We start from the raw sequence: 27,829 nt of genomic DNA, 5'->3' as shown, positions 1-27,829 counted from the left end.
ACTATGTATTTCTGCAAATGCTAGCCTTAGGGCACCTCATATGGTTTGCAGTAATTATATTGCACTTTTGTGAATTGGGGAAGGTACTTTTTCTCTGCCATGGCATAAAACCACTTGCCATTGAGAAATGCTAGCTTTGAGACTGAGCTCTGAACCTGGTGGTTCATCATAGTCTGCATTACAGTATGATGAAACTGTGAAATCTGAAAAATTAGTGGGTTTGATGTGTGTGGGCTTGCCACACGTTTCCAAGTTAAAGCAGAACAAATATATTGCTACACAGTAGTAATTCCAAGATAGTGTCAACTTTAAAATCCCATGTTCAAATTCTGAACTTGCTGTGTTGACTGCTAAAGCTTGAGAATATTTTAACTGAAGACATTTCAGTGTTTCCACCAAAATTATTATTGATAATTATTCATCTCAAAAATAAAGAATTATGAAGTTGAGGTTAAGGAGGAATGAGTTACATCAAAGGAATCAATCCCACAATCTCACTGAATGTTAGATTTCTGTCATGAATAAATGTTGTGTTCCTTGCTACATTTATGTCTGGTGGAAATACATTTTATAAAAATTAAGAAAGGGTTACATAAAAGCAACAGGAATGGCAAAGCTGAAACTAACCTGGCATCAAAAAGCAACCAGTGTGTGCGTAAATGTAAAAGTTAGGGGGCAAAAAGCATTAACCTGAGTACATTTGCTGTTGTGCTTAGAATCATGTGAAAGGTGTTTGAAAATTAAGTACAGGATCTTAGTTTTCTGTTTTTTTTAAGAAAGAAATATAACCTACTGTCTAAATGGTATTTGAACAGAAAATTGAACTTTTTAGATGCATCAACTTAGAAAAAAAATTCAATTTGACAATGTCCCTTTAATGAGAACACACATTGTGAAATGTTACTTTGTAGGGATTAATTATAAATATTTAATAAGATCTGGAAGTTCACCAAGCACTCTTGCAAGACTTGTGGTACTGTGTGAAAACAAACCAAATACATTTTAATGATGTATCTGCCTTATCAGATATTTTCTGTCAATGTTAATGGCTTGCTCCATTAAGTAAGTTTCACATTTTTGATTTGGTGTATGTGCATTGTAACTGTAATTGAAATGCTTGAATTAGTCATATTCATTTGGAGGAGAATAAGGATGTTGTTTAATTATATTTTTCTCATTCTTTAATGACGATGTCTATATCTGCTAAAGGTAAAATAAAACAGAAGTAATATTTGCAAATATATCACTAACTACTTTGAATTCTACCAGGGATTTACATGAAATCCAAACAGCTTAAAGGTTTTGATTTTTCTAAGGTAAACACTTAAAGACCAAACCAGAATCCATCCTGATTTTTATCTGTCACTGGTTTTTATAAAATTCTGTTTTATAGAATTACACTTGTGGTTCTGAGGCTCCCAATCCAATGAACTAGACATCTGTTTTTTTTTTTTATTTTGGATGTCAGTTAAGCATTTGATGAAGGAACTTTCCAAATATATACACATTATTTGTGAGTCAAAATTGTGCTGTGACCAAAGAGCACTTAGCTCGTGCCTCTGCTAGTAGTGAGTGAGTCACCACAACTGAAAGAGTAGAAGAAGATTATTTTTGTTGACCATCTTGGACCAGAAATCTGAGATTCCCTGACAAGCTCTTAGCATATGGCAGAGTATGTCCTTGTCATTTGATACAGCTAAAATTAGAGCTAAAAGTTTGCATTTATCTGATGTGTACATCTGGATAGCTGTTGTGCAGCAAAGGAATACTAAGCTGAAAATTGCATAATTCATTACAAATGGAAATCTTAATTTAATCATTTGTGTCACCATGTTACGAAATTTGACATCCCAAATGGAATTTCTTTGTGTTTTTTTAAAGAGAGTTCTGTTTTGATGAAGAAATATATAGATAGGACTGGGATGATAGAAGAAGGGAGCCCCTAAGAATGACTTGCAGATGTCGAGGGGCCAGGTTAAAAAAGAAGAAATAATAAATCCTCAAAGAGCATGTGTCTCATCTGATGAAAAAAAAGTTCAGCTTATTCATTTACAATTTGTTCTGTAAATGCCATGTTTATTAGTTTGGGAAATGGCTATGTTTTATACAAATGGAAACTGAGGCATGAAGAGTAGAGTTCTGATCTTGGAAACATTTTATACAAAGACCAATTTATAAACAAGAGTAATATATTGAAAAAACTTTTCATGATGTCACATGAAAAATTGGAAATGACCCATGAAAAAACAAGAGCATCTATCACATCAGCCTTACCTTACAGCAGAGAAACTTCTTTAAATTAGTCATACAGAACTTTAGACAAAAATGTAATGGCGAAATAAATACAAATAACTATAGGAATAATACTAAGAGAAAATAGAAATTAAAAGAAATCAAAGCAACTCTGATATGTGCACGAGAGGGTATGAAAGGAAGTGTGAGAATGATTGCATGCAGTAATGGCTTGAAGTTTTCAGAGTTTTCAGTATAAATAAGTAATGCTCTTAAACATCTGCTGTCTGAAACTGGATGTGGCATTGTTGATATATCAAGAACTAGATAAATAAGCCTTTTTGTGTTATAGAAGAATCTAGTTAAATCTTAGTTAAAGGACAATCTGTATCATCATGTTAAATATTGGAATTAAGGATACACACCATCTGAAGAACTGTAAACATTAGCTATAGTAAGTGGTCATTCACTTAATGACAAAGATTTCTAGCTTGCAGTCATAGGCTTTTTGGTAAGTTCTATGTCATGATTTGTGTATCCAGGGATGGGCCTTGGAGGAAGCTGGTTTTATCAGAGTAAATACGAAAGAAATCAAGCTGACGAATGGTTGACTGAAACTTTAGAAAACGGCAAGCGTAAAGGCATCTAGAACAGTGCATCCCTGAAAATCTTGAATAATTTTTGACGTGTCTGTGGAAGTCAGGGGTTTGTCCATGAATCCATGCTTGGAATACTGGCGTAATTTCACAATTCAAAGATCAGGCTTCTAAAGCAACCTGTGTACCAGCATTACTGAAATAGTGAAAGAGCTTGTTGTTGTCTCCGGTGCCTCATGTGATCTAGTCCACAAATGTTGACATGCCAAAGGAATTGTGAGGTCATTATAACTTGCACCTTTTGATCTGATGGTTGTAATTTTTACTTAATAATAGGTATGAGGTGAGAGTCAGATGGCAGCTAGCATTATGATTGTCAGTGTTACATAACAGAAGTTAGGAACGCTGTTTTAGTCTGAGAATGGTTTTCAGGGCTTTGCCACAGCCCAGGGTATTTACTTCTTTTAATGTGTAGAGAAAGTTAGGAAGGCTGTTTTAGTCTGAGAATGGTTTTCAGGGGCTTTGCCACAGCCCAGGGTATTTACTTCTTTTAATGTGTAGAGAAAGTAAGAGAAAACTGGACTAGTGTTTCACTGTTATTGAGAGTAGCTCTTGTAACTTATAGCGCCACATGTATCTGTTGAATTTATCTGATTTTTTTTCCCCAGATTGAATATGAGTGACAAAGTGATTGGCCACTCTCACTGGTTTTTTTCCTCTGTTACCCCATTAAAAGTATTATTAAAAAAATCCTGTGCAACAGCTTCCTTAAAAGAGAGAATTTAACCCTAGAATACCTAATGAACTGTAGCTACAACACTCTTTAATGTTATAGGAGAATGGACTTCAAAGCTTTATTCCAAATCAGACAGAGGGTAAAATAAGCACAGATCTCTTACCTGCAGTTGAATATCCTAAGCAAGCCAGAACTTGTGTAAAAGGGAATGTGTACCAAATTCTCATCAGCTACAAAACATCTCTTCCTCTCTTTCTTCATAAAAGTCCTATGAGGTTGGGGTCCAAATGAAAACTAGATGGAGGGGATGCCTGCTTTGAAAATAGCTTTGAATTTTATTCCCAGACACTTAAAGCATGTTTTAATTTACTGAACAGAATGCAGAATGCATATGTTTTGATTTTTTTGGACTTAGTGTGGCTTCTTGTAACTTCTCCAAAGAAAGCACAAATGAAAGAGGACTTTAGCAGAAATATATCTTATGCTGCCTGACAGCATCTATAGCAGTGTTTAAGAGATCTCAGTTGTCTCATTATCAGAATTTGGTGTACAAAATGGCAGATCTTATGTTCTTTGTCAGTCCAGTTCTTTGTATGTCATTTTGTCTTTGCAAAGCAACTATAATGTCTTTTAGCAGAATATTATTTTGCATATGATACTTATAAACCATCTGCTATAGACTGTGTTTAGTTTCTAAAACCATGTGACATTCTTTTTTTTTCTGTTTTTCATAGTCGCTTAGAGTTACTTGGAGTGTTCTAGACATATTTTTTTCCTAATAAAACCTGGCTTTTTGAATTTAAAAGCTATTTGGTTTTCTTTGGAGGGTTCGCAAGAAACAGATATAGCTCAAAGCTCTGTCTAACATGCAGTCTTGACAAATAGTCAAATGCTGTAATGAGGATACTGTAGAAAAGCCATGAGGAAATTAAGGAGACTGTCTTCAGAGCAGGGCTAAGCTACTCTGGAATAAATATAGCCTAGAACCCATATTTGTTTGACTAATGAAGCTAAACAGTGAAAGTATACCGTCCATTTGGGACCCAGTCTGGGATCTTGTAGGAAAAAAAATTATCATTAGCTCTTCTATTATAGTGAACACTTACAGGGCAGCTTAATAGGCATGGATGGGCAATATACATAATGGTGTTTTTCAATGACAAGGCAGTATTTGAAAGGGTCTGAGAAGATGGTGTTATCTTGATATAATATCTCACATCAGCAGACTTTTAAATCTATATGTATAGTCAATGACATATAGACATTTATGTATAACTTATGTATTATAGCTATATATGTATGTCTATTGGTTATTGCAACAGGATTTTGACAGATATGAGATGGTATGTACTACGCAGAACAGAGAAAAATCAAATGGAATAAATTCTACGTAACATAGCATAAAAAAATAAAATGCCACCCAGAGGCAAGCAGCAGGGTAGAACACTTTTGGTAGGGTAGAAGGAGCTAATTAATCACAACTTATTGCAAGTCTTGAAGTACTGTTACTGTTGCCTTCTGAAGTACTTCATTATTTGTTGAATATTTCTTTGTAGGTACTGTCCTCCGCATTCATAGTGATCAATAAGGAAATTGGCATGTTTATGCTCAGACTAAAGTCTCTGGTGATCTTTCCATAAATGTTCTGGATTCAGAAATTTTGATAAATAAGTTTTTAATCATAAAATTATTCAAAAATCCTGAATTCATTAGTAAAAATAAGTTTTTAATCGTAATTATAAACTAATGAATTGGGCCAAAATAGGCTAGGTATTTTGACCATCTGGCTTCATGTAATATATTTTCTCAGAAAACTGTTTCAGTTGTCATAGACGGAGAGCAGCTGAGACACTATATATCAAGAGGACACGTTTGTTACTGTCCACGGACCAAGCCATATATTTAACGTTTCCTGAAGGGCCTAAATGCAGCAGGGAGAGAGGACATCAGCGTGTTTGTGTTTCTTATACTGTTATCTCATGGAGAAAGGAATGTATTGTCAAGAATTAGCATTCTTTGTTACTCTGCCTCTGGAACATTTTCAGATTTGTCGAAGGCTTTTGTGGGGAATTTACCTATCCATTTCATTTATAATAACCAAGAATGGAAATCTGAATTCTCTAGATACCTTTGAAGACCTCAATAATTATGTTTTCAAAAATCCCAAGTTTAAATTTGGTGAATGAAAACCTCAGGATTACCATATGTTCATCATTTTTCTGCCAAAACTGAAAGTTAAATGCAGCAGGTCTGAAAGTTAAATGCAGTTCTTCTTCTAATAAAGGTGTGGCAAACTCAACAGGATGAGGCAGGGGTCCAGTGCACATTTCTAGAACAGTGCATGTTTGACAATCATTGACAATTTTGAATGACTGCCATTTAAAAGCCAAAAAATATACATAGCTTTCACACTATGTAATCAAATGCCTTTTTTTGCTATGATTTCTTACTACTAGTGTGTTTTATCAATAGGTGTAAACACAGGTGTGCATGTGTAACTGATCTAAGATTAGATCTGAAATGAAATTATGAATTCTGTCAGCATCTATGAGGCTAGCCATGCATAAATGGAAATTCTGGTTTGCCAGGTTGGTAGCTGTTTCTGTACTCTGTTTTCCTATCATGGAAGATGCGTTTCCATTGACATACTGGGATGAGGAAGCTACAGCAGTGGGACGGTTTGTCTGGGAGGTCAGGTTTCTTTCTTGTACTTCTAAGTTATATGATGCCTGAATGAACATTCATCTTTAGCTGCTGATGCTGCATAATGCTGATTTTCCTCAATGTACAGCCAAGAGGGAGTGATGAGAGAGGAATGGTGGATGCGAATGAGGGAAGGACTTGAAAGGAGTTCAGCTGTGAACCTTGTGTAACAGTTACAGCCAAGGCATTCCTGCTGGTGCACTGAAACTGGGGTAATCATGATTAGGTAGTGCTTCTTCTGTAAACAAAGGTCAGGGTTCAATGTCTGAAGTGAAGGCTTGCTACTTTTCATCCTGAAACCTGTTCTTTTTCTCTCTCTGTTTCTTTTAGAAACTTCTCTTAGACTGTTTCTGAAAGATGGAAATAATAATTGTAATATATTTTGTTTCTAAGATCCAGCAAAGCACCAATATGGATGGAGAATGGATTTTTAGTAATACCAGTTACATTACAAAATTTATTACAAACAAATATTTCTCCTGTGTCAACATTTACAATTATTTGAGCCAATTCTGCAAAGACTATTTGGGTTGTTCAGCATAAATAGAATGTAATTGTTCAAAATGCTTTAAAAAAATCCAGTTTGTTTTTAGTTCTTGATGTACCAATAAGCATAATAAATCTTCTCCTTAAAGCCTTGTAGAGTCTTTTACAGAAGATTATTCCCAGTTCATATTATTCACGCAGCTCGGCTTAGAAGGTAATACTGTGAATTCATGCAATTCATCTAAATAAAAACTGAACTTTGGAGTTGCTCCTGGACTACTTAGACTCATTTTTTTTTGGTTGGATTTAAATTAATTAAGTAGTTGAATTTCATTAGTCTTTGTTTTTTATCTGATTTTTTTTTTTTTGTATTTTATCTGAATAATTTTGAAAAGAAAAGAACTGAGAAAAAGATGGTTTTGGGTTTTTATTTAAACAATGAGTCTGGTTTCCTCCTATTCCATTGATGTCATATTTCAAATATAAGTTGATATGTGTAGGGATTTTCTTTTTTTAAAACTTTGAAATTTCGTAAGATAAATGCACATTAAGGAGTGCTGTCATTTCAGAGACTCTGTACAGCATGATCCACCACATATTTGGGCATAGTAGGATTTTTGTTTCATCCAAAAGGTAAAATGGTATCTGTATCTTTATAAAAGTATAACAATGGACATTATTTAAAATGCCTCCAAATGGATGCAGTAAGTAAATATATCTCTTGTACCTTAAACCTGATAGGCAATATTTTGTATCTTTAGAGTTTAAATTAAATTTGAATCCCAGGTCTTCAGCCTGTGCTGAGTATCTGAATACTTATAATTTCATTCTTCTCTCTATCTCCATTGATCTTAATTTGTTGTTAAAGTAATAGAATTGAAGAAAAAGTTATTTCCCTGTATACTCTTTCACTTCCTGTTCATTTGAAAAGGTAAAGTACCATTTTTTTCTATTATTTAAATGGAGGAAAAGCATATAAAACAAAATATGAATACAGAGAGTATAAAAATTTTCTTACCAGTATAAAGCAGTATTCTTGTTTTGTTTTTTGTTTTTTAATTTCAGTGTGATCGCTGTTTGCCATTGTATAACGACAAGCCTTTTCGTCCAGGTGACCAAGTTCATGCCTATAATTGCAAACCCTGTCAGTGTTACAGCCATGCAGTAAGCTGCCACTATGACTTAACGATGGACCCTTTTCCTCAGGAATACTACAGGGGCGGTGGGGGAATATGTGATAACTGTCAGCACAACACAGCAGGTAAGTCATAAAAGAGAATGCAGTGTTTGTTCTGCACTTACTTTCTTGGTAAGTTTTCTATCAGCTGAAATTACTAATGTTCAATGGCTGACATCTCAGAATATTATTATGTATATGTATTTTTAAAGTATCCAGGTAGTGTACTAGTTACAATTGTGTCAATATTTAAGCTGCAGGAAAATACTGCTAAACTTTGGTCTTTTTTTGTCTTGTATAAAATCTTCCATGCAGAAGATGTCTCAACAGACAGTGACAGTGTATAGTTTTAAAGCTGTTTCCATTATATGTGCTAGAGCATTTTAATCCAGAATATCAAGTCCTTTTAATCAACCCAGTTTAACAGATAACGTATAAAAGTATTGTCAATTTTTGCTGTAACATCAAATTCTTGCTTATTGAGTAAATGTTCATATGCTATGGAAGTAGTGTTTTTTGAATACTTTCTTATAGTTCTCTTCTATTTCAGTTTCTTGGCTTTGTCTAGCTGAGGGAAGAAAGGAAAGTTTCAGGTTCAACAGTAATTTTTCCAAAAAATGTATAGGCATTCGCATGGCACAGCTTTTATAAAAGTGTGGTATTATATAACAGATGGAAGTTTAATGGAGTAAAACATAGTTTGTAACAGGTTCATTGTTTCATATGCTCTGGATCACTAAATTGGCAGGTAGAGATGAAAGGTGCATTAAAATGGACGTCCTGAAAATTATAGAATTCTCTCAAAGGAATAGAGTCTTTAATTTTGAATTATACAGCTAATTTTAATGAATTGGAAGCCATAATGCATAACCTTTCCTTCATGCAGGAAGAAACTGTGAGCTGTGCAAAGATTTCCATTACAGACAAGCAGGTGCAGATCTTTCAGCCATTGATGTTTGCAAACCCTGTGACTGTTATGCAACAGGCACCAAAAATAAGAGCCTCCTGTGTGATAATGTAAGTGGCCTTAACACAGAATAATAGCTAAGTATTTTAATTAGCTGATTTTGTAGCAGCAAGATTATGCAAAATGTGTTTAGATGGTAAATACTTCATAAAAATCGCTTAAGTTCAGCTTTTTCAAAATGGTTATTGACTTTACATTAGAGACTGAAAGGCAGCAAAACACAAAAACCAATTTGACACATGCTGTTGTAGAGTTCATCTGGATCAGAAAGAGACAGAAAAGATGCCATATGAATTTTCAGAAGCAAATTAGTGATTTTGGGAGGCTGATAAGTACAAATGTTCTCAGTAATTTTAAGACATCCAATTTTTGAGTGTTTTACAAGGTCTTGCTGTCTTAAAATTACTAACAGATTTTGAAAATTTAGACAATAAGATGAGCCTCAAATTGAACTAAAATTAAGCTAGTTTTCCCTGTAGTGCAGACAGAGATTGATATACCATGTAATTCATAAAGTCCATTTAAACAAAAATAGTGAAGATAGCTGAAAAGAGGAAAAACCATCAGATATGCTTTTTAAGTCTATGGACCTCATTGACAAGCAAGACATACAGTCTGCTCAGAAATATAACTGTAGCTTTCAAAACACCTACTGAGTGTCTGTTAAAATAGCGTTCAGTAACAATGTAAGAATGATAAATGACTGTACTGAATCTAGATACATTTTACGAAATTCTGTGGTTGTGGATTTTTTTTTCTGTACATGCCTATGGAGAATAGTTAGTAGGAAAACTCAAGTGACTGAAATCTTGAAAGTGCATTACAAATTCATTACAGCTCATTTTCTAATCACCTATGTCCTGTTCTTGGTGAAAATCCAAGTATTGTTAGGAATTGGGAAGAAATTGCCTCTTTGTCTGAAATGTATTTTAAAAATGTTTTAAAAGGATTTGAGTTAGACCATTTCTTAAGCTTGTTTCTACATTCACTGTTTCATCTTTTCTCCAAACTTTTTTCATAAAATAATTCATCTCTAGCATTTTTTCTGTGGTGTATCTTGTTATTAATTGCATTTTACTTAACAGTAAGCTTGTGTAGACCTGTTTTATTCTCATCCTTGGTACTCCAGTGGTACAAATACATGCCTGGTTTGACTCAACATATCTTCACAGAACTAATGGGAATGGGTGCAAATGCTGAGTGATATGCAAATTTAGCACACTTTTTTTTAAAAATAATATCCTGTGGCCACAAATAAAATGAATTTATAATTTTCTGTTTTCTGAAGATGATACTTTTTGGCAACAACACAGAAATGAAAAAGCCTTGAAACCCCCAGATGTCATGTTAGGGCTGTTTTTGTAAGAGGTAGGGAAAATGAAAACAAATGCTGATCTGCATGTTCATGGATTCTGATTAACCTAAAACAACTGTAGCTGGCATTAATAATTAAAGGAGGAGTAGTTCATGAACTTACAGAAATTACTAATTTAACAGTAAAATGTACCGAAAAGTTAATGATGAAGCTTGAGTATGTGAGTATGATTTGGGAGATAAAATGGGAAAAATGGAGGAAACTGCTCAATAAAGCATCAGTTGACTGCTGCAGTAGAAGCCTTGCAGAGAGAAATGATTAAGAGGCATTAAAGAATAGATTAATACGACTGGAGACTAAAGGCTGAAAAGAATTACATGAAATAGGAAGGCATCATTGAAGGAAGTGTTTCCAGATTTGACCTGTGGAAGATGGAATCATAAGAAATAAGGACCTTACTCATGAAAATTAATTGTCACGTCACAATGATAATTTTCAAGGAAATATGCCAAAAATGGTACAGAACACACTTTTACTGCATAATTTACCATTTTCTGTAGCTCATCAAGATTTTTTTCTTTCTGTGAAGTGCCAGTTGTTATCATTAAATTCCAAGAGGTACAGAGTTACAAAATTAATCCATTGAATCACAAGTTAATCTGTTGAATCATATAGAATATTTACTCATCAAATGTAGCAATATTAATGTCGATAATTTACAGAATGGGTAGAAGAGCTTACTGTAACGCTGCTACTCCCATCCTTTTTCTTTGGACTCATAATGAAAACTTTATGCCTATTCTGTGCACCCATTTCTCTCTGTCCTTGGTAGGAAATACATGCAAGTGTTTAGTATTTCTGTTTCCTAGGTTCTCAGTTCTCATACATCATCACTAGGTCACTTATGTGTAACTTCATTTGTATTTTAAAGTGCAGACTACCAATTTAAAAACTGTATTTTAGCCTTATGACTGGGGTTTTAGAAGAGGAGTGTAGCAGCACACCCAGGAGCAGTTCATTAGACACTTTTGTAGCGAGAAGTCTTCCCTTGAGACTGGTGGCCACAAGATAGAGAATTGCTACAATTTGCTTAAAGGGTCTGTGTTTGGTGGTGTGGTGTGTTTTTGTTTTGTTTTTTTACTTCTGTGCTGGTTATTGACCTCCAATGAGTACAGAGAAGATGCATGTTGGTTACATCCTCTTTGTGAACTTTTGGCCCAGGATAATTCAAACAATCAGAAAGTCTAGATGAATTAATTAGGGTGCTTAAGCTTTGAGAGTGAAGGAAGAATTGTCTGCCTTCTTCCATTCTCCCCAACCATTCACACATGAGAAAATGGTGCCAGAATACTGCTAATGTGATCATTTATGTCCTGTATGGAGAGCTGGAGATTATTTTATTCTGGCCCTTACACCACAATCCTTGATTCATTTTCCTGTGCTTCTTTTTACCCGGACTGATCTACAAGTGCTTATATATTCAATCAGGCACAGCAGTTTGTAGTCCTTTAATGATTCTGTTATAATATGCCATATATAATGACGTGAAAAAAGCACTCTTTTCCAGGGCATTTGTTTCTAGGCAGAGCTGAAAGTGCTGCCGTTGCTTTTTACCTGTTCTTTGGAAGTCTCCATTCTAGTCCCACTGAATTTAGATATCTTTCTTCTCCGAGCTTTTTCTGTGGTTTTGGTTTTTTTTCTGTTTTTTTTTTATTTTTTTTTTATTTTATTTACTCATAACTTGCAAATAAGTATGGGTCATATACCTATTGATGCAAAGAAACTGTACTATACTGAAGAGGATATTAGCTAGAGTTGCAAAGGCTTAATTGCCTTCTGCCGGGGTCGTAGTTGTCTTGACTCATGTTTCATGAAAATCCTTTTTAAGACATAAATGTGAGCAAAATATTTTCTCTGAGGAGTCAAGTGAAAACATAGATTCTCATGCTACTGCATAAGCATTTGATCAGGCTTCAAATTTCACTTTTCTGTATGTCCCCTAAATATTGCTCATTTGAATTTCCTAATCTTTTTCCCTCAGAATTTTCATTATTTTTTAATATAATAGAAAAGCTAGCTTACTATTGGCCAGTATTAAAAGCATCTTTATCTAGCTATATATGTATGTATATGTCTTAAACCAAGGTAGCATTTTTATTTCTCGATGAAATATTTGGGATATCTGAACAAGTTGATAAAATCTTTGATCCAAAGTTAAAAGGAGCACTTCTCTGTTCTCGTTTTTCCACCTACACATTTTTCAACCTATTCATAATGCTTGGCAATAAATAAATAAATGAAATTTGTGATAAAAGGGAAAGAACATCTGTTAAAGCAGTGAATTATGGGCATTTCAGTCAACAGATACACAGAATAGAATAAGGAATACAAATGCATCTGATCAACAAGATTTTAAGTACTTGGAAGGTACATTTCTGAGGCCGTGAAATGTACATTTTGAATCTCTACTGTGTGAATACTTTGACTAAATAGTTTGTTGTACCCTCAATAATAATTAACAACATTCTGTGGGATGAATTCTATGGAATTTCATCTGGATATTTATAGCTCCTCTTAAGTCCTTATATCAGTTCAGTAACTGGACATTGGGAAGGTTCTTGAACAGTCTCCTCTTTGATTTTGTGATTCTAGATGTGAAGAGTTAGACTAAAATGTCCCCCAATTAATGAACAGTGAATACAGTCTAAAAAATTGAACTGCTGAACTGCTAGATGTGTCTAACATCCAGAAGTCTCAAGTAGTCTCCTTTCTGATAAAGGACGATGATACTGTAGCTGAGATTTGTGCAGGAGGAAATTGCTTGAATACTTTCTATAATGATTTACATTCAAGGATATGGGACTAATATGTATTTTATACCTAAATAATAAATAACGGAAGGGATATATGCTAACTCAGCGTTACTGACTTTTGTTTATGGGGTCCCAAAATACCACTTGGTAATAATGCTGTGCTAGATTCATTTTCATGAGGGAAAATCTAGACAGTTTTTTATTGTTTGTTTGTTTGTTTATTTGTTTGTTTTTTAATATAAGTGCTTTAGTACTAAGATGGTCATGTTAATACAGGAGTTATATCTGTCTGCTTACTGTTTGGGTCAGAACCAGTCTTGACCAGCATAAGCTGCAGAAGAATGGATTGCTTTCTGTCCTTCTATAACCAGAATAGTTAAAGTCTATTTCATTAAATGATGGCATTCTTTAGGGGAGAAAAAAAAGGTTCAGTAATATCTGCAGTGTACAACTGATGAAATCCTTGTTAACAAAATGTTTAACTATTAATTGTTACCAGTGTTCTCAATGATACTGTTGCTTCCAGAGCAAGCTAAATTTACAGGTATTACCAAAAGAAAGGGGGGGAAAAAAGCCCAAAAAACTATGCTTCATAATTCAGTTAGATTTTTATACATTTATAGAAATAATTTATTATCCCATTTTGATGTGTCTTTCCATACCATCACGTATAGTATACCTGTTTCTGTATCATCATAAACATTTATCAGTTTATACAAGTTTTTCATAGTGGTATCTATTACCAAGCATTTCACGGTGATTCTAGATTATTTCAGTGCTTTATCTTGACAAAGAAATTAAAGATATGCTTTTTTTTTTAATTAAGAACAATTATTATTTTTTTCCTAAATTCATGTCGCAACCAATTTTCTTAAGAATTTGAGAGTGTGAGTATGCCTTCATTTTTTTTCTTTTAGCTAGAATTCCACTTTTTAAATCAATTTTCTGAACTTCCTTATTACTTTTATTGCTTTTTCCTCTACTTTCTCTGATTTGTCTCCCTCTTACTATTCAAAACCAGGCAGTATTTGAGCTGAAGCCTTACCTTTTCTTCTAATGTCTTACATATGAGATTTCATTTTAATACATCCCAGAATGACATTTACCTTTTCTGGAGTGGTATTACAGTGTTTATTCATATTTAACTTGCAGCAGTCCAATATCACTTCCAGATTATTTTCTGCATTTTTTTCTCACGATTTTTTTCACTTTCGATCTCGTCTTGATACGTGTTGTGTTTTGAACTTCTGTATTTATGTCATCTTTACTGACTTCAGAATATCTGTGAACAGTGTAAAAATGATTTTGAAAATCTCCCTGCTGACAGGCAGTGACAGCCCAGCAGTGCCCTCCCCAACCAGGGCGCAGTCCTGCAGCACCTAAACATGGCAGGCAGAGACGTATGACAGGGTCCAGCGACAGCCCCAGACAGAGCAAAGTGGTGAACCAGGTCCAGGGTCCATCCGGTGAGTCCGGTCCGGAGCAGCTGGAGACACGACTACAGCATAGGTCCGAGAGGTCCATCAAGGAGACATGCACACCCACAGTATAGCTCAGGCAAGGACTGGGGGCATGGGCCTGAGCTCAGCTGGAGCTCCTGGCCTCTGAGCAGAGGGGGCTGGGGGAGGCCCCAGGTGAGCCTGGTCATGGCCCTTAAGGCCTATTGGTGCCCCTGGGCCCTGGCAATGCTTGCTCTGCCTTCTGAGCTGCTGTCATCTGCGCGACTTTTGTGCCTATTCGCTGCTCTTTTTTCAGAGTCTACTAATGAAAATACTGAAGTGCTTAGCACCAAGGGCAGGCAATCACAGAACCCTACACTTTCTCTCTTCCTGTTTTTACAAGTACTTTTTTAGCCCCTTCTAATGTTTTTATCTGGAGCATATTTCTCAACTTCTCCTTTAAAATTCCACACAGCAATTTGAAGTATATGCAGCATATGAAGGATAAAACCTGTGCAGTATAGGATGCATTATAGCAGTATATTTCCCCTAGCTGATATTCATGTCTACTTATAATACTATCCTTACAAGAGAGGGCAGGGTTAAAGTGGGATTACAGAATTGTATTAGTTGCTTTTTATTTCAAAGACTAAATTTAAATAGATATCTTTTATCTTGATATCCTGTATTGACAGGAAAATGGTTGAAGCAGCAGAATGGAAAGGTTTTCTAGTCGCTTATAACTAAGGCAGGAGCAAAATAGTTAAATGTAAGTGAAAATACATGATGGTCATTTGTGAATAAAATTAGAGGCTCTGTTTTTGTCTTGCCTATAGACTATCTTTTTTCTATTTGACCTGTTTTCCAAGGCTTTGAAATCATTGTGGCAGATGGCTACCAGTGGATTACTTAAAATTGCTCTAATTATAACATAGGAACACAGGAACCTATTTTCAGATGTATTAAGAAGTAGTCTGATAACTTTAGTTTTCTATACTTTTCTCTAGCCACCATTAAAGTTTAATTCTTCTTAGAACCTGGAAACCGGTTGCCGCTTGTATTCCTTACAAATGGAAGACTCTTTTCTATACAATAGTAAGGTAGAAGGAAGAAATTTTTATAGGAGATCTCCAAAGGGTTTCATTGACTGGTTGTACTCAGTAATAGCTTGGTACTTAAAATTATGCTGAGGATATTGGTGTCCTTTCCTTCTCTCAGCACTCTGTAATCTATAAATTTCACTTGCATCAGGACATGTCTGCCATCTGCACACAATAAGACTTGAGTTTACATATATTTCTTTCAAGAACAGCCATACTGGATCAAAGGAGATTTTCATCTAACACAAGTATCCTCTCCGCTAGTGACCAATATTATGAAGCTTGATCCTTCCCTGGTATAATTTTTGAGATTCCAACTAGTAATTGCTTTGGGCACTGCCTGACCCAGGGATTTCATGTGAGTTGCCCTGTTTGATGTCCATGTATGGAACTCATCTAACTCATCTTGCATGCACTAAGATTTTTACCTTCATGATATCTTCTGACAATAAATTGTACAATTTAAAAGTGTGTTGTATAGAAAAAGTTGTTCTTTCTGATTCTTTTAAGTTGTCTTTCTGATAATTACATGAGTATTCTCTCTTTCCTATATTATGAGAAATAATGTATATTCATTCTATGAACCTGTAAAAAGATTCTTTTTTTATACAAAAACAAAAGTTAATATACAATGGATTTTTACACAATGGATTTTTATGATGGAATGACATTTTCTGTTTAATTCTCAGGTCTTTTCCTAATAATTCCGATATTCCATTTGTCTCTTATAACTGCCTCAAAGCTTTCAAATTATTTTTATTGAGAATTGAGCAACTTTAAGAGCTCCTTTCTTGAGCAGTAATAGCTCATTTAGGACTTGCACTGTCTACCTGTAGTCAGCATTGTTTCTCCCCATGTGTTTTCTTTGCATTTTTTCATGTAGAAATTGATTTGACATTTTGATCACCCATTTTGTTCAGCATATGCCTCTGCAATATTTCCACATTTTGCTGATGTAAGCAAAGAACTGAAGTAGAATCATGAGGTATGATTTTCCCTTGCAAAAATAACAAAACAAAAAAGAAGTACCAAATCTCTTCCACTATATCAAACTCATGTTCTTCTTCCTACCAATTTGCTTTGTACAAAAAAAGGCTACTAGTCTGTAGATCTCAGAAGCTTCCTTACAGCCTTTGTAGGAGATCGATGGTTGATTTTACCATTCTCTATTCCTCTTTTGCTGAGGTTGATTTAAGCAAATAATAACTCAGTAATTTCTTATTTGAGCTCATCTAGAACTCCTGGCTGCATCGTATGTTATTTCTCATGTATAGTCACTTTTCAATAGATCAAATTTTGCTAAAATCTTTTCCTTCTGATATTCCAATTTGAATCAAGTCTTGAAAATTGTTCCCGATACAGAATGGTAGCTCCCCAAGCTTCTTCATAGTGAACAGTTGTGAAATACTTTGTATTCTCAGTTGTGGCTCTATCTTCCTTAAACGCTTCATAGAATCGTAAAACTATTAGCTGGTCACCTGCTCCACCTCCAGCTCAAAGCACGACTGTTGCCAACACTAGATCAAGTCAGTTGTGGTTTTGTTTAGCTGAGTCTTGAATGTCTCTGAGGATGGACATTCCACATTCTCTCTGGGTAACCTGTTCTGATGCTGCATTTCCCTCCTAGTGGAAAAATTCTGATGTCCAATCTGAATCTGCTTATTGTACAGCTAAATTATTTATTGACCCTGCTGATTTTCTGGTAGGCTTCCTCTGCTTCTGACATTTGAAAAAAAATTTTTTTTCCCTTTTGTGCCTTAAGCAAGTTGCACTTTAAAATCTGGTTTTTGGACTGCCTTATTATGGTTTTAAAATTTGGTGGTGGTTATCTTTGTATTTAATTTCCTTATTCTGATATGACTTCCACTCTTTGAAAGTCATCTTTTTGCATCTAAAACTTTCCTTCCTAAGGTAGCTTTTTGGAGTGTGCTATGTGTTTATACTGAGCTCTAGAGGGAGATATCTTTTATATAAAAGTTTTCTACATGCAAACATTTTATGCTCTTTCTTAGCAGTTTCACTTCTTTGACAAGTTTCTTCCTTTCTGTGTAATTTTTCTTTAAAAAGATAAAGGCTATGATGGGATACCATGCAATTCCAGTATGCTGTACTCTCAGACACAGAATGATTCCTTTATAGTTATGTATTAAAATAGGTATTGTTCTTCATTTAGGATTAGGCTAAGAGTTGCTTTTTGCTTGTGAGTTCTCTAATGGCTCCAAGACTGAAAAGGCAGTAATCTGAAAATCCTTGTTGCTGTTTTTTGCTGTTGTGCCCTCTCTCAATAGCAAGTGCGAAAAGGTAAGAGAGTTATTTTGCCTTTTGTTTACAATGAGGGGCATTTTAAGCAAAATATTTTTTGTTTTAAATAAATGTTTTATTTAAAAATATTATTTTCTTGCCTGTTTAATTTTTTCCTCTGTCTGCAAAATATCGGTGATACATCAGTGACAGATCTATCATGACAGCACACTGAGGAGGTTTTATTGTACTACAGAACACTTCTGGGGAAGTTAGGTAGGAACATATGCTTATGTGGAACTTTTGAGTAGCTTTGTCCCAAGTACCACAGGTCTCTTCCATTGTTTCAGCTTTGCCTGGCTCAAAGGTTTTAAGTGAAGACAACCCTGAAAAGAAGTTTTTGTTGTTCTGGTAGCTAATTAAAAGCAAAGTTTTTTGAACTGCAGCTGTTGATGCTGTAGCAATGACTCACTCTAGATTTGAATGACTGTGCTTTTTCATTTATGTCAATATTTACAATTAGAAAGAAAATTTATTGACCCAAAGAAAATTATAACACAAAATTTTGGTTGTCTACTGGTATCTCTGCATTCCTCAGAGCACTTGAGTTCGGAAAAATGAAATCTGTGAAAACTAGGCCATGGTACAAGGCACCATGAAACTTTCACTCCAACCTGTTTGTTCATTAACCCAGAATGACCATCATGAACACATTTTCTGTCTGCCATTAAACTGTAGTGAAGAAGAGGTAACTTCTGTTAAGTACTTGAGCAACTTTACAAAAAAAAAAACAAACACCCCCCCCCAAAACAACAACCCCCCCCACCTTATAATTTACTGTACCTTCCACATTTCAAATGTGACAGACACTATGCTAACTTACCTAATTATTACACTGCATTATACTAAACTCCTGCAAACTGCTGGGAATCCAAAAAAAGCGAGCAAAACACTCATGACCCACTACTAACACGGTGTTCAGAATACAAAGCTCAAATGGAGCATGCTAAATTTCTCAAAACATGCACAGGCTTCGTTTCTTTGATCAAAGGTCAGGAAGCAGAAGTCAGTTGCTCAGTGGGCCATGACCTTCCGAGACTTTCTCATATCGCAACCACTGTTCTGCAGGCTGCTCCATCTAACCCTATTGTTATTCAGTATAGCTACACATAATGGCGCATGCAGCTATAGACTTTGCAAATACATCTCACTGGTATTGCAAGTTGCAAGTGGGCAAAGTAGGGTGGTATAAGTACATACATGCTTTCTGGTGTTTGAGCAGTACTTTAATTCCTCATTCTCAAAAGCCTGAGTTCTTAATGTCATAATTAGAGGATATTAGTCACCCATAAGGAACTTTAATGCAGTTTTTTTCACAAAGGGTTTTGGGCTTTGTTTTACATTTTTATTGAAAGTGGTATGATTTTCTTAGGCTAGTGGTCATATGCATAATTTGTACTTGTGATGTATGCGAACACTGAAGACATCTGGGGACGAGAAGTTATCAAGGATGTTCTCTAACTCGGAAATGATTTTTCAATCCCATGTCCTGTGACGGTGTAATAGGAATGATAAATGTGAATGGCTGATGTCTAATTTCTACCACAGTGTAATAAAAATGGCAGACCTAATGTCTTCCCAAAGTACTTGTAGGTTTTCTTTCTTGGTGTTTAGATGAAAAGGATACAAATGAAAGAAAAGAAAGTATTCTGTTTCAATTTCAGTCAACGCTTTCTTCATGAAACATTTACTCTACTATCTTTTTTTCATGACCTGCCCACCTTTTCTGTTGCCCACAGAGAATCAAAAACTCTCTGCTTGCCTTTTAGAGGTTTCTGTTCTGTAGTGGTTTTTATTTCCTTGGTTATGAATCCTCAACTTTTTGCCAAACCAGGTGTTATGCTTCTCTGTATGCCCTATTCCCTGTCCTGTCCTCATCACGTTGTGTGTTGCCTAATCTCTTCCTTTCTTTTCCCTATACCTTTGCCATCTCTGTTTCCCTGTGGCATGTTTCTCCACCGTATCAGAAAGTGATGAATACAGTGATTGTTTTTTCTGTCTTTCAGAGGTTTGAGATGTAGATAGTTTTCCAGGAGCTGTTTAATCTTGCACAAGATTTGAGGCAAAAGCCATCAAATCATGATGGCTCAGGCATACCATAGAATAACTCAAATGCTACCCATTAAGAGAACAGAGGAGGAACTTTGTATCCCACCACTGAGGTGGCAGGCTTGGATCCCAGCTGGACTGAGGAAACAGAGAGGATTTCAAACATGCTGAGCCTTTGGGTCACATCCTTCTGTAAAGGAAGAGAGAACTTGTTGTGAAGTATTGTTCGAGTAATCAGCCAGGGAGTCTTTCAAATTTGCTTCATTCTTATTTAACTAATATTTTCGCTAAAATAAACAAGCATATGGTTTGAACAAAAAAATGCGGAACTTCACCACTGAAAATGATACAGTATTTTATAGTAAGAGTGATTCAAAAAGTGCTTTGTTTTAAGAGAAATTACCATTTATACAATACAATTTTGTAATTATTCTTCACAGTTTGCTCCATCCAGCTTGTAAATATTTCTGCATTGTTTACTTGATTCCTTTTCCTCCCTTTTTGAAAACACAAGACTTTTTCATGCTTTAAATCTAGTTAAAACCCAGTAGTCACACTCTTTAATGTTTCTCTTACTTTTTTTTAAAAAAAACTTTTTGAGAGAGGAAAAAAAAAGTTACACAAGCTTATTTTTTCTGTTCTATTTAAAGTTTTCTCCTCCACGTCTTATACTCCCATTCTTGTTGCTAATGAGTGTATCATCTAAAAATAGGTATGTTCATCATTCTGTAATATTTTGTATCTTTCTAGATTGGAGGCCAGTGTAATTGTAAGAGACATGTGTCTGGCAGACAATGCAATCAGTGCCAGGAAGGATTCTACAATCTACAACAGTCAAACCCTGATGGCTGCAGTCCTTGTAACTGTAATACCTCTGGGACAGTCAATGGAGATATTACCTGTCACCAAAATTCAGGCCAGTGCAAGTGCAAAGCAAATGTTATTGGTATGTGTAATGCAAGAGTTCGGAGCCATTTTTCTTATTATCTCTGGAAATAAAAACCGCTTGATTTCTAAATGAAAAGTATAGTAAACTTCTTTGCTGAAGGCAGATTAAAAAATGAATGAAATTAACTGTTGGAAAATTATTAATTTAATAATTCTATCAAACTACAGCTTCAAGCTGAGTTTAATCAACCCTTTAGAAGTTTCTTTATGGCATAGCTGCATTAGCTTGCATAGCTCCATACTAATAAGTCACAGAAATAATGTAATTTGCTTACTGCATAGATGTTTCTTTTAGGAAATTAACACTTTTTCAAAATGTTTTATACTTAATGAGCTCTAAGCAAATCGTTTCCATGCTAGTTTTCTTAATAGACCAAAATAAATGGATTTTTTTCTCAAAATATTCTGTGCTACAGAGTCCTTTGTGATAAATCTGTCCATTTTTTTCTATTATAGTTCTTTGAACTGTTCCTATGAAATGCAAAATAAGTCAACATAATTCCACAGATCATGTACATTGCTAGGGTTAGTTATCAAGGGCCACATAATTTTAATTTTGTAATTCAATGCCAAGCTGATTATAATAAACTGCTACCTTCTGTGTTATTTATCATTTTTTTTACAAGACGTGCTTTTTTGTTTGTTACTCCCACAGGTATTTTTCAGAAATTAGATTTGATTATAGCAATTTATTACTTCCAGCATATTTGAGGGGAGCCACAGCCACATAAGGACAAAATTTATCAAGTGCCCAAAGTACACAGTATATATAATACACTTTGAAATGTTGATGTATGGGAATATTATGCAAGGAGAATTTCCTGATAAAGTAAGCCTTGCATGGTAACTGTACATGTCTCAGACCATACATATGTCTCAAAAAAAAAAAGAAAAAAAAAAAAAAAAGCAAAAAAGGATCTCTCTTTTTTGTTATTAACACAGAAACCTATTTTTATTCAGCTAACCATAGTTTTAGGTTGTATTAACAGAAATTCAAGTATCTGCTAGTTTATAATTCACTGAATTGTGAATATTGAATTGTTATATGGTTGCAGCATTGTGAGCCTTTCTTTGTCTCTTTTCTTTTTTCTGATTGTGGTTGGGGTTTCCAAAAGCAAATACAAAATAACAACAAATAAGGAAAGTAACTGTAGACAGACATAAATGTTAATAGTTTGTATTCTCTTTCCTGTGGAATGCCAAGTACCTATTTTTTCCCTGTAGTGAAAGGGGTGCTAAGAGTCAAAAATAATCCCTGTGACTTTTTACATGCATCTTAAAAACATTTTCTGTGTTCATTAAAATGGGACTTCATGGCATTCTTAGTTACATGTTCTTTGCCTACGTTTTGGGGTGTGGTAAGGTTCATCCCCTATGTCTGCAAAGACGTTTTATTTATTTTTTATTTTTTTAACCTCAGTAGGCGTTTGGTATGCAAGAAGTGCAGAATCTGATTCTTGCATACTTGATTGTTTACACAGTATGTTAAAAATTTTGTCTCCTTGATGGAAATAATAAGAATTATTTTTATTTCCACTGAAAAAAGTTATACTCAAAAATGTGTAAATGTTTACCTGTAAATATGGTGGGTCGCTGTTGTTAAGCAAGTGTTTGAGTGTTCATAGGATAAAGACCTAATTCTTTTCAGACTGGATTCTCTTTTTTGTTTTCCTAACCAAGTGTAAATAAGCTTCTATATGTTAGTACGTGTTTAAGTAAATTTGATTTACCAAATGTAATTTACCAAAACTGTGCAGTAAACTTTAACAAAGAAAGCTTTCCTCTCTGGATTTCTAAATTGGTTTTTAGAGCAATCTGTCTGTTGCCATTTTATCTATTTAAACAAACAGTATAACAGAAAAATGCATCTATGGACTGTGGTGTTATGAAATGTGAACTGTTAGAGTTAACACAACTGTTAAATCTTACTAATGATTCTATCACCAGTAAAATACATTAGCACCAATAATTTTATTAAAGTAGGTCATTCATCTAGAATAAAAAGGTAGAAGAATGTGAATTAAATGCCAAGCATGCTAACTCCCCTGTACTTGTTAACATTGAATGTGATGCCCTGTAGGCCTTCCTCAGTATCGTTAGGAATAGATTACCTGTCAGGAATATGTATGGCATATTCAAATAAGCACTGCGCATATTTTTAAAACTGATATGATATGAATCCATGTAGACCAATTTTAATAGTTCAAAATGAGTCATAATTCTTGTTAACAATACAGTTATTTTTAAAATTTGCAGCAATAGTGGTCCTTTTTTATTTTCCGTATTGAAATTAAATGATATGCCTTAGGTGAGTCATTCATCACTGTTAAAGGAACTTGCCTTCTGTTGGAGTTTTTGAGTTTTTATCCATGTATATAAAGCATTTCCTACTATTTTAAATTTGATTTTCTACATATAAGTTACTAAAGGTATTTTTGTATTTTTTTATTTTTTGAATGATGACTATTTTGCTAGAACATTAGATTATTTTCTTTCTGGGTGCAACAATTAAATGATGGCTTCATAGTGAAGGATTTTCCCATTGCAAGGAAAAATACATAACTGTAAATTTGCATTTTTCATATAATAATCTAGTTTGCTTTCTTGTAATGTACTTTTTATAAACTAAAATACAAATGCTATCCCTTGGAGCAGGGATAAAGCAATGACTTTGAAAACAAAGCTAATAAAGCTACAGGATGAAGTATTAAGAAAACAGTTTAGATTTTAATGCACTGTAGGAGTTAACTAAATCATACATATAGATAAAAATATTATTTCATTCTAGATTATGGAAAGCATTTTCTGCTTTCAGTAAGGGCTAACAATAAACACCAACATACATGTAATCAATGTTAAAACTGAAGTACAGTGTTAAGTAACTCATTCATTGTAATTAGTCTAACTTGTTTTGTCCTAGAATGTTTAATATTTTTAAAATAATAAATAAATCTGTTATCAAAACAGATTGACATCCCAGCACAATTTCTTTTGTATTGTGTTTCTACTAAATAAGAGAGAGTCAGTGTAACAATTGATCATGCAACAAGTAGTATTCTGAGGGTTGCATAGATGAATTCTTTTTTCTTAGGTATGTTTTAAAATCTCTTGCAGAAGTATCTTAAATTGTATTGAGAAGCCAACTGAAACGTACTGTTTCTGAAACAAATTGGAAAAGTAAACAGGTTTTTGGGATGCCACTGTTGTTCAATTGATTTGTACAGTCTTTTAATTCATGTTAATTCTGGTGGTGAAAGAAAAGATTAGTCATTTCTTTTTCTTTTTTTTAAAGTGTAGTATACATGTACTTTTATTATTCTTTTTTCATTGAAATGAATGGTGTTTCGGCTTTTTCTTTTATTAATACCTTTTTTCTTCTCAGGCCATAGGTGTGATAGTTGCAATTTTGGATTTAAAGGTCTCAGAAATTCTAATGAGGAGGGATGTAAGCCTTGTTCATGCAACATCCATGGCTCAGTGAACCAGTTCTGCAACCCTCTTACTGGGCAGTGCAGCTGTAAGGAACAAGTGAAAGGACTTCATTGTGACACCTGCGTGGAGAACTTTTATGGCCTGGATGTTACTGGCTGTAAAGCTTGTGAATGTAACATTGCAGGGTCACTTTCTGGAACTGTGTGCAACGCTGAGACAGGACAATGTGCATGTAAACCTAATGTTGGAGGAAGACAATGCAATGAATGCATAGATGGCTACCACAAAGCACAACAGAATCCTTCCTTTGTTTGTCTGCCATGTAATTGTGATAAGGCAGGTACAGTAAATGGCTCTCTGCTGTGTGACAAATCAACAGGACAGTGTCCTTGCAAAGCTGGTGTAACTGGCCTTCAGTGCAGTCAGTGCATGCTTCATATGTACAACCTCACCACTAGCGACCTCCGTGGCTGCCAGCATTGTGACTGTGACACTCTGGGTACATTAACAGGAACAATCTGTGACCACATTTCTGGACAGTGTGTATGTTTGCCTCATCGTCAGGGAAGAAGGTGCAATGAGTGTAAACCTGGTAAGGAAATTGGAAGAAAATCTATCCGATGTAGTAACTTTTGCTTTGTTGCGTGTTGTCATAGTTCCTACAGTTTTTAATGTGCAGCTACAGAGCTTGATGCCTGATATATCTCTTAAGTTATTATTAATTTCATTTTTTCATGTTTGTTCCTAACTCTGTGAGTAAGAATGAAGAACTAATGTCCCCCTCACTATCACATATTTATTCTCTTGCCATACAGGGGTTGTGTAACTTGTGTTATTACAGTAGTTCCAGCATGTCTGAAATAGGATTAGGCCTCGTGCTTCTAGGTATTGAAAAAATATACAACTTGTCATGGCCCATTCACTAAATTGCAGTCTAAGAGGTATGATAGCATATAGCTATATGAATAGCATCTGTACCCATAAGAAAACTGAGGTAGAGCCCTCTTGAAGAATTCTCCATGCGTAAGGCTCAGCATGGAGGGAGGTACAGAGATGTTTTTTGAACTCCGAGACTGGCAAGCATGCTGCTTGAAAAACCTACCCCTGCCTTACCGTGTTGGGGATGTGCTGACTTTCACAAGGGTTACTTACGGTTTGGCCTTATAAATAGCTGATACTGCAATTGCTGCATCACAGTTCAAGGTCCCATACTGTATTGCTGTAAATGGAGTTTTAAATATTCATTTTAAGTAGGTAGCTCTGTAGTTATATTTTAATGTTTTTGTTTTAAACAGTAGTTGGATAAAGTGAAACTACAGGTGTTATTAACCTACCCTTAGAAATATTAAACAGATAGATTTAGTTCAAGTTAAATACATATGCAATTTATTAAAGTAGCAGGTCACATTAGAAGGTACATTATAGCCCCATTGGTTTTAATATGCCATTCAATAATTTGAACAGAGGTTAAAAAAGCTGCTTAACCTCCATTAAGAATTTTTTAAAAAATTTTAATTTAAATTATTTTAGGTACATATACTAATAAATAAGGCAGTGTTCTGTTTTTCTTAGTTCCTCCTCCAGTGCTATTTGACCTGCTAACCCACTACAGCAGCCACTTAATCAGAGATCGGCAGAGGAGTGATGTCAAGGCTTCCCGAGTCAGTGACCGCCCTTGTCCTTGAAAAATAAAGGCCAGGGTTTATGCAGAACTAAATGGTTTAGAAGGGTTTAATTGATAGTATGAACGGACTGGTATGTGGAAAAGCCTACGTGGCACTCAAAGGAATACTTATAGAGTAGTTTCTGTTTAAAAAGAAGTCTTGCTATAAGAATTATTTTTAAAGTTGCTAAGAAATGAATCTAAGTGTGTATGTGATGAACACTGAGCTCTCTTCTGCAGCCAAAAGTTTAAGTCCTTAACATTGTGGGAGTGTTGTATTGATCTTAGTGTGGCACACCGTATTATGGTATTTTCACTAACATTTTAGTGGTAATCCTCATGTGAGCTGATTTAGATCTTAAATACAGCTATACTTTTTTATAAATACTCTTTGTTAATATATTGCAAAGGAGAAGGTAAAAAAGGGGTGATTATTACAGGAAAGATGAGGCTTAGAGGTAAATTACTATTGCTTATTGCTGTTAGAAAGCCAAAGCAAGCAAAAAAAAAAAAAAAAAAAAAAAAAAACCCACAAAACAACAAAACCGAAATCCACAAGCCAAAATCTCCAGAAACCCAGACTGTACTGGTAGGTAGTTCATGGCTGCTGATGGCAGCGCATATTTAAAGAGAGGTGGAACAAAGATAGAATGCAACAACAAGCTTAGTGAAAGTAAGTAATAAGGAGTTTCACGATGAAATGGAAGAGGTGAAACATGTTAGACAACTTAATGCGTCAAAATAAAAACTGTTCTTAAAAAATAACAGCGCAACTCCCATTTTTTTGATAAATTTGCACAGGTCTTCTATTATATAATTATGAGTAAATATAATAATATCCACTTGTAGATGCATCCAAATTTTTTTAAAGATTAGATGAGGGAAATGTAGTAGTAATAGCGGAATTAAGTTATAGAAGTATGGAAGAGTTTAATTGGTTTCAAGTATGTTAAATATGTCCTTTGGCTTTGCCTTCGGACAAAGATAACAAAATGCACTTGAAGTATATCTGTAGCCAGCACAGCCTAATTAAAAGCACGCAGTTAATTAGGTAAAACTGGCAACCATAAAAATGTATTAAGAACTTCTTAGGTTGTTGGGACACTTCAACTGTTAATTGAGTTTTCTGAGAGGAATACAGGTTATATGTCTGTCTTTTCTCTGGATAGTTATGCGTCTCTTGTAGCTGATGGTATTTAAAATAACTTAAAAAGACAGGATGCTTGCATGTTACCGTGTTTTCATGTGCCTTGATAAAGTGTGAGAGATTTCCAACATTTACAAAAATCCTGATCCTGGAAGAGCTGCCAATGGAGAAAAATACAAAACCAAACCAAATGTAACTTTGGGAAATGATTTTACCCTGAGAATTTTTGAAGAATTGTTTCCAGAGCATTCAGCATGTGTATCATCTATTAAGCTGTATTGGTGGCCTGTTGTTTTCCAGTTTGTTTTCATACAAGTAAAATTTTTAGTAGATTTCTCTACACTTTCTTTTTTTTTTAACTAGTGGTATATGAAAAGAGAGGAACACTTGACTCTTACACGAAGCCAAATAAAACAGCAGTTTTACCATTATGCAACGTAGCTTTTGAGATGTGCTAGATTGCAGTATTTGAAAACTAATTTCTCCAGTCCCCAAATAAGTCTGAGGAGTTTGTCCATGTCTTGTTCCCTGACTGTGATGCCACACTGGCTGGAATATGTTCCATAAAAATGCTGTTCAGTACAGATCTTGGATCCTGTGGTGAGTGCAGGCACAGCTGCAAGAAGGCTTTTTGCATGTTCTTTATTCAATGACCAGGGCTTTTCATGGTACAACATGATGGAAAACCTGAAAGCCAGAATGTAAAATGTGCAGCCAGGCACCAG

The 27,829-nt window shown here is 34.8% G+C and overlaps 1 protein-coding gene across 1 annotated transcript in view; it reads left to right on the top strand.

Annotated features, from left to right (window-relative positions):
- Positions 1-27,829, top strand: part of USH2A (usherin) — a 407,004-nt gene that overhangs the window by 47,195 nt on the left and 331,980 nt on the right. Inside the window, exons 9-12 of the mRNA XM_064509686.1 lie at positions 7,819-8,014; positions 8,817-8,947; positions 20,665-20,860; positions 24,245-24,886. Of these exons, the coding sequence (XP_064365756.1) occupies positions 7,819-8,014; positions 8,817-8,947; positions 20,665-20,860; positions 24,245-24,886 (1,165 nt within the window). The remainder of the gene's footprint in view (positions 1-7,818; positions 8,015-8,816; positions 8,948-20,664; positions 20,861-24,244; positions 24,887-27,829) is intronic.

Source organism: Dromaius novaehollandiae, chromosome 3, assembly GCF_036370855.1.
Source record: "Dromaius novaehollandiae isolate bDroNov1 chromosome 3, bDroNov1.hap1, whole genome shotgun sequence".
NCBI lineage: Eukaryota > Metazoa > Chordata > Aves > Casuariiformes > Dromaiidae > Dromaius > Dromaius novaehollandiae.
Note: the sequence above shows the minus strand (reverse complement) of the source record. Positions and strands in the feature narration are given on the sequence as shown.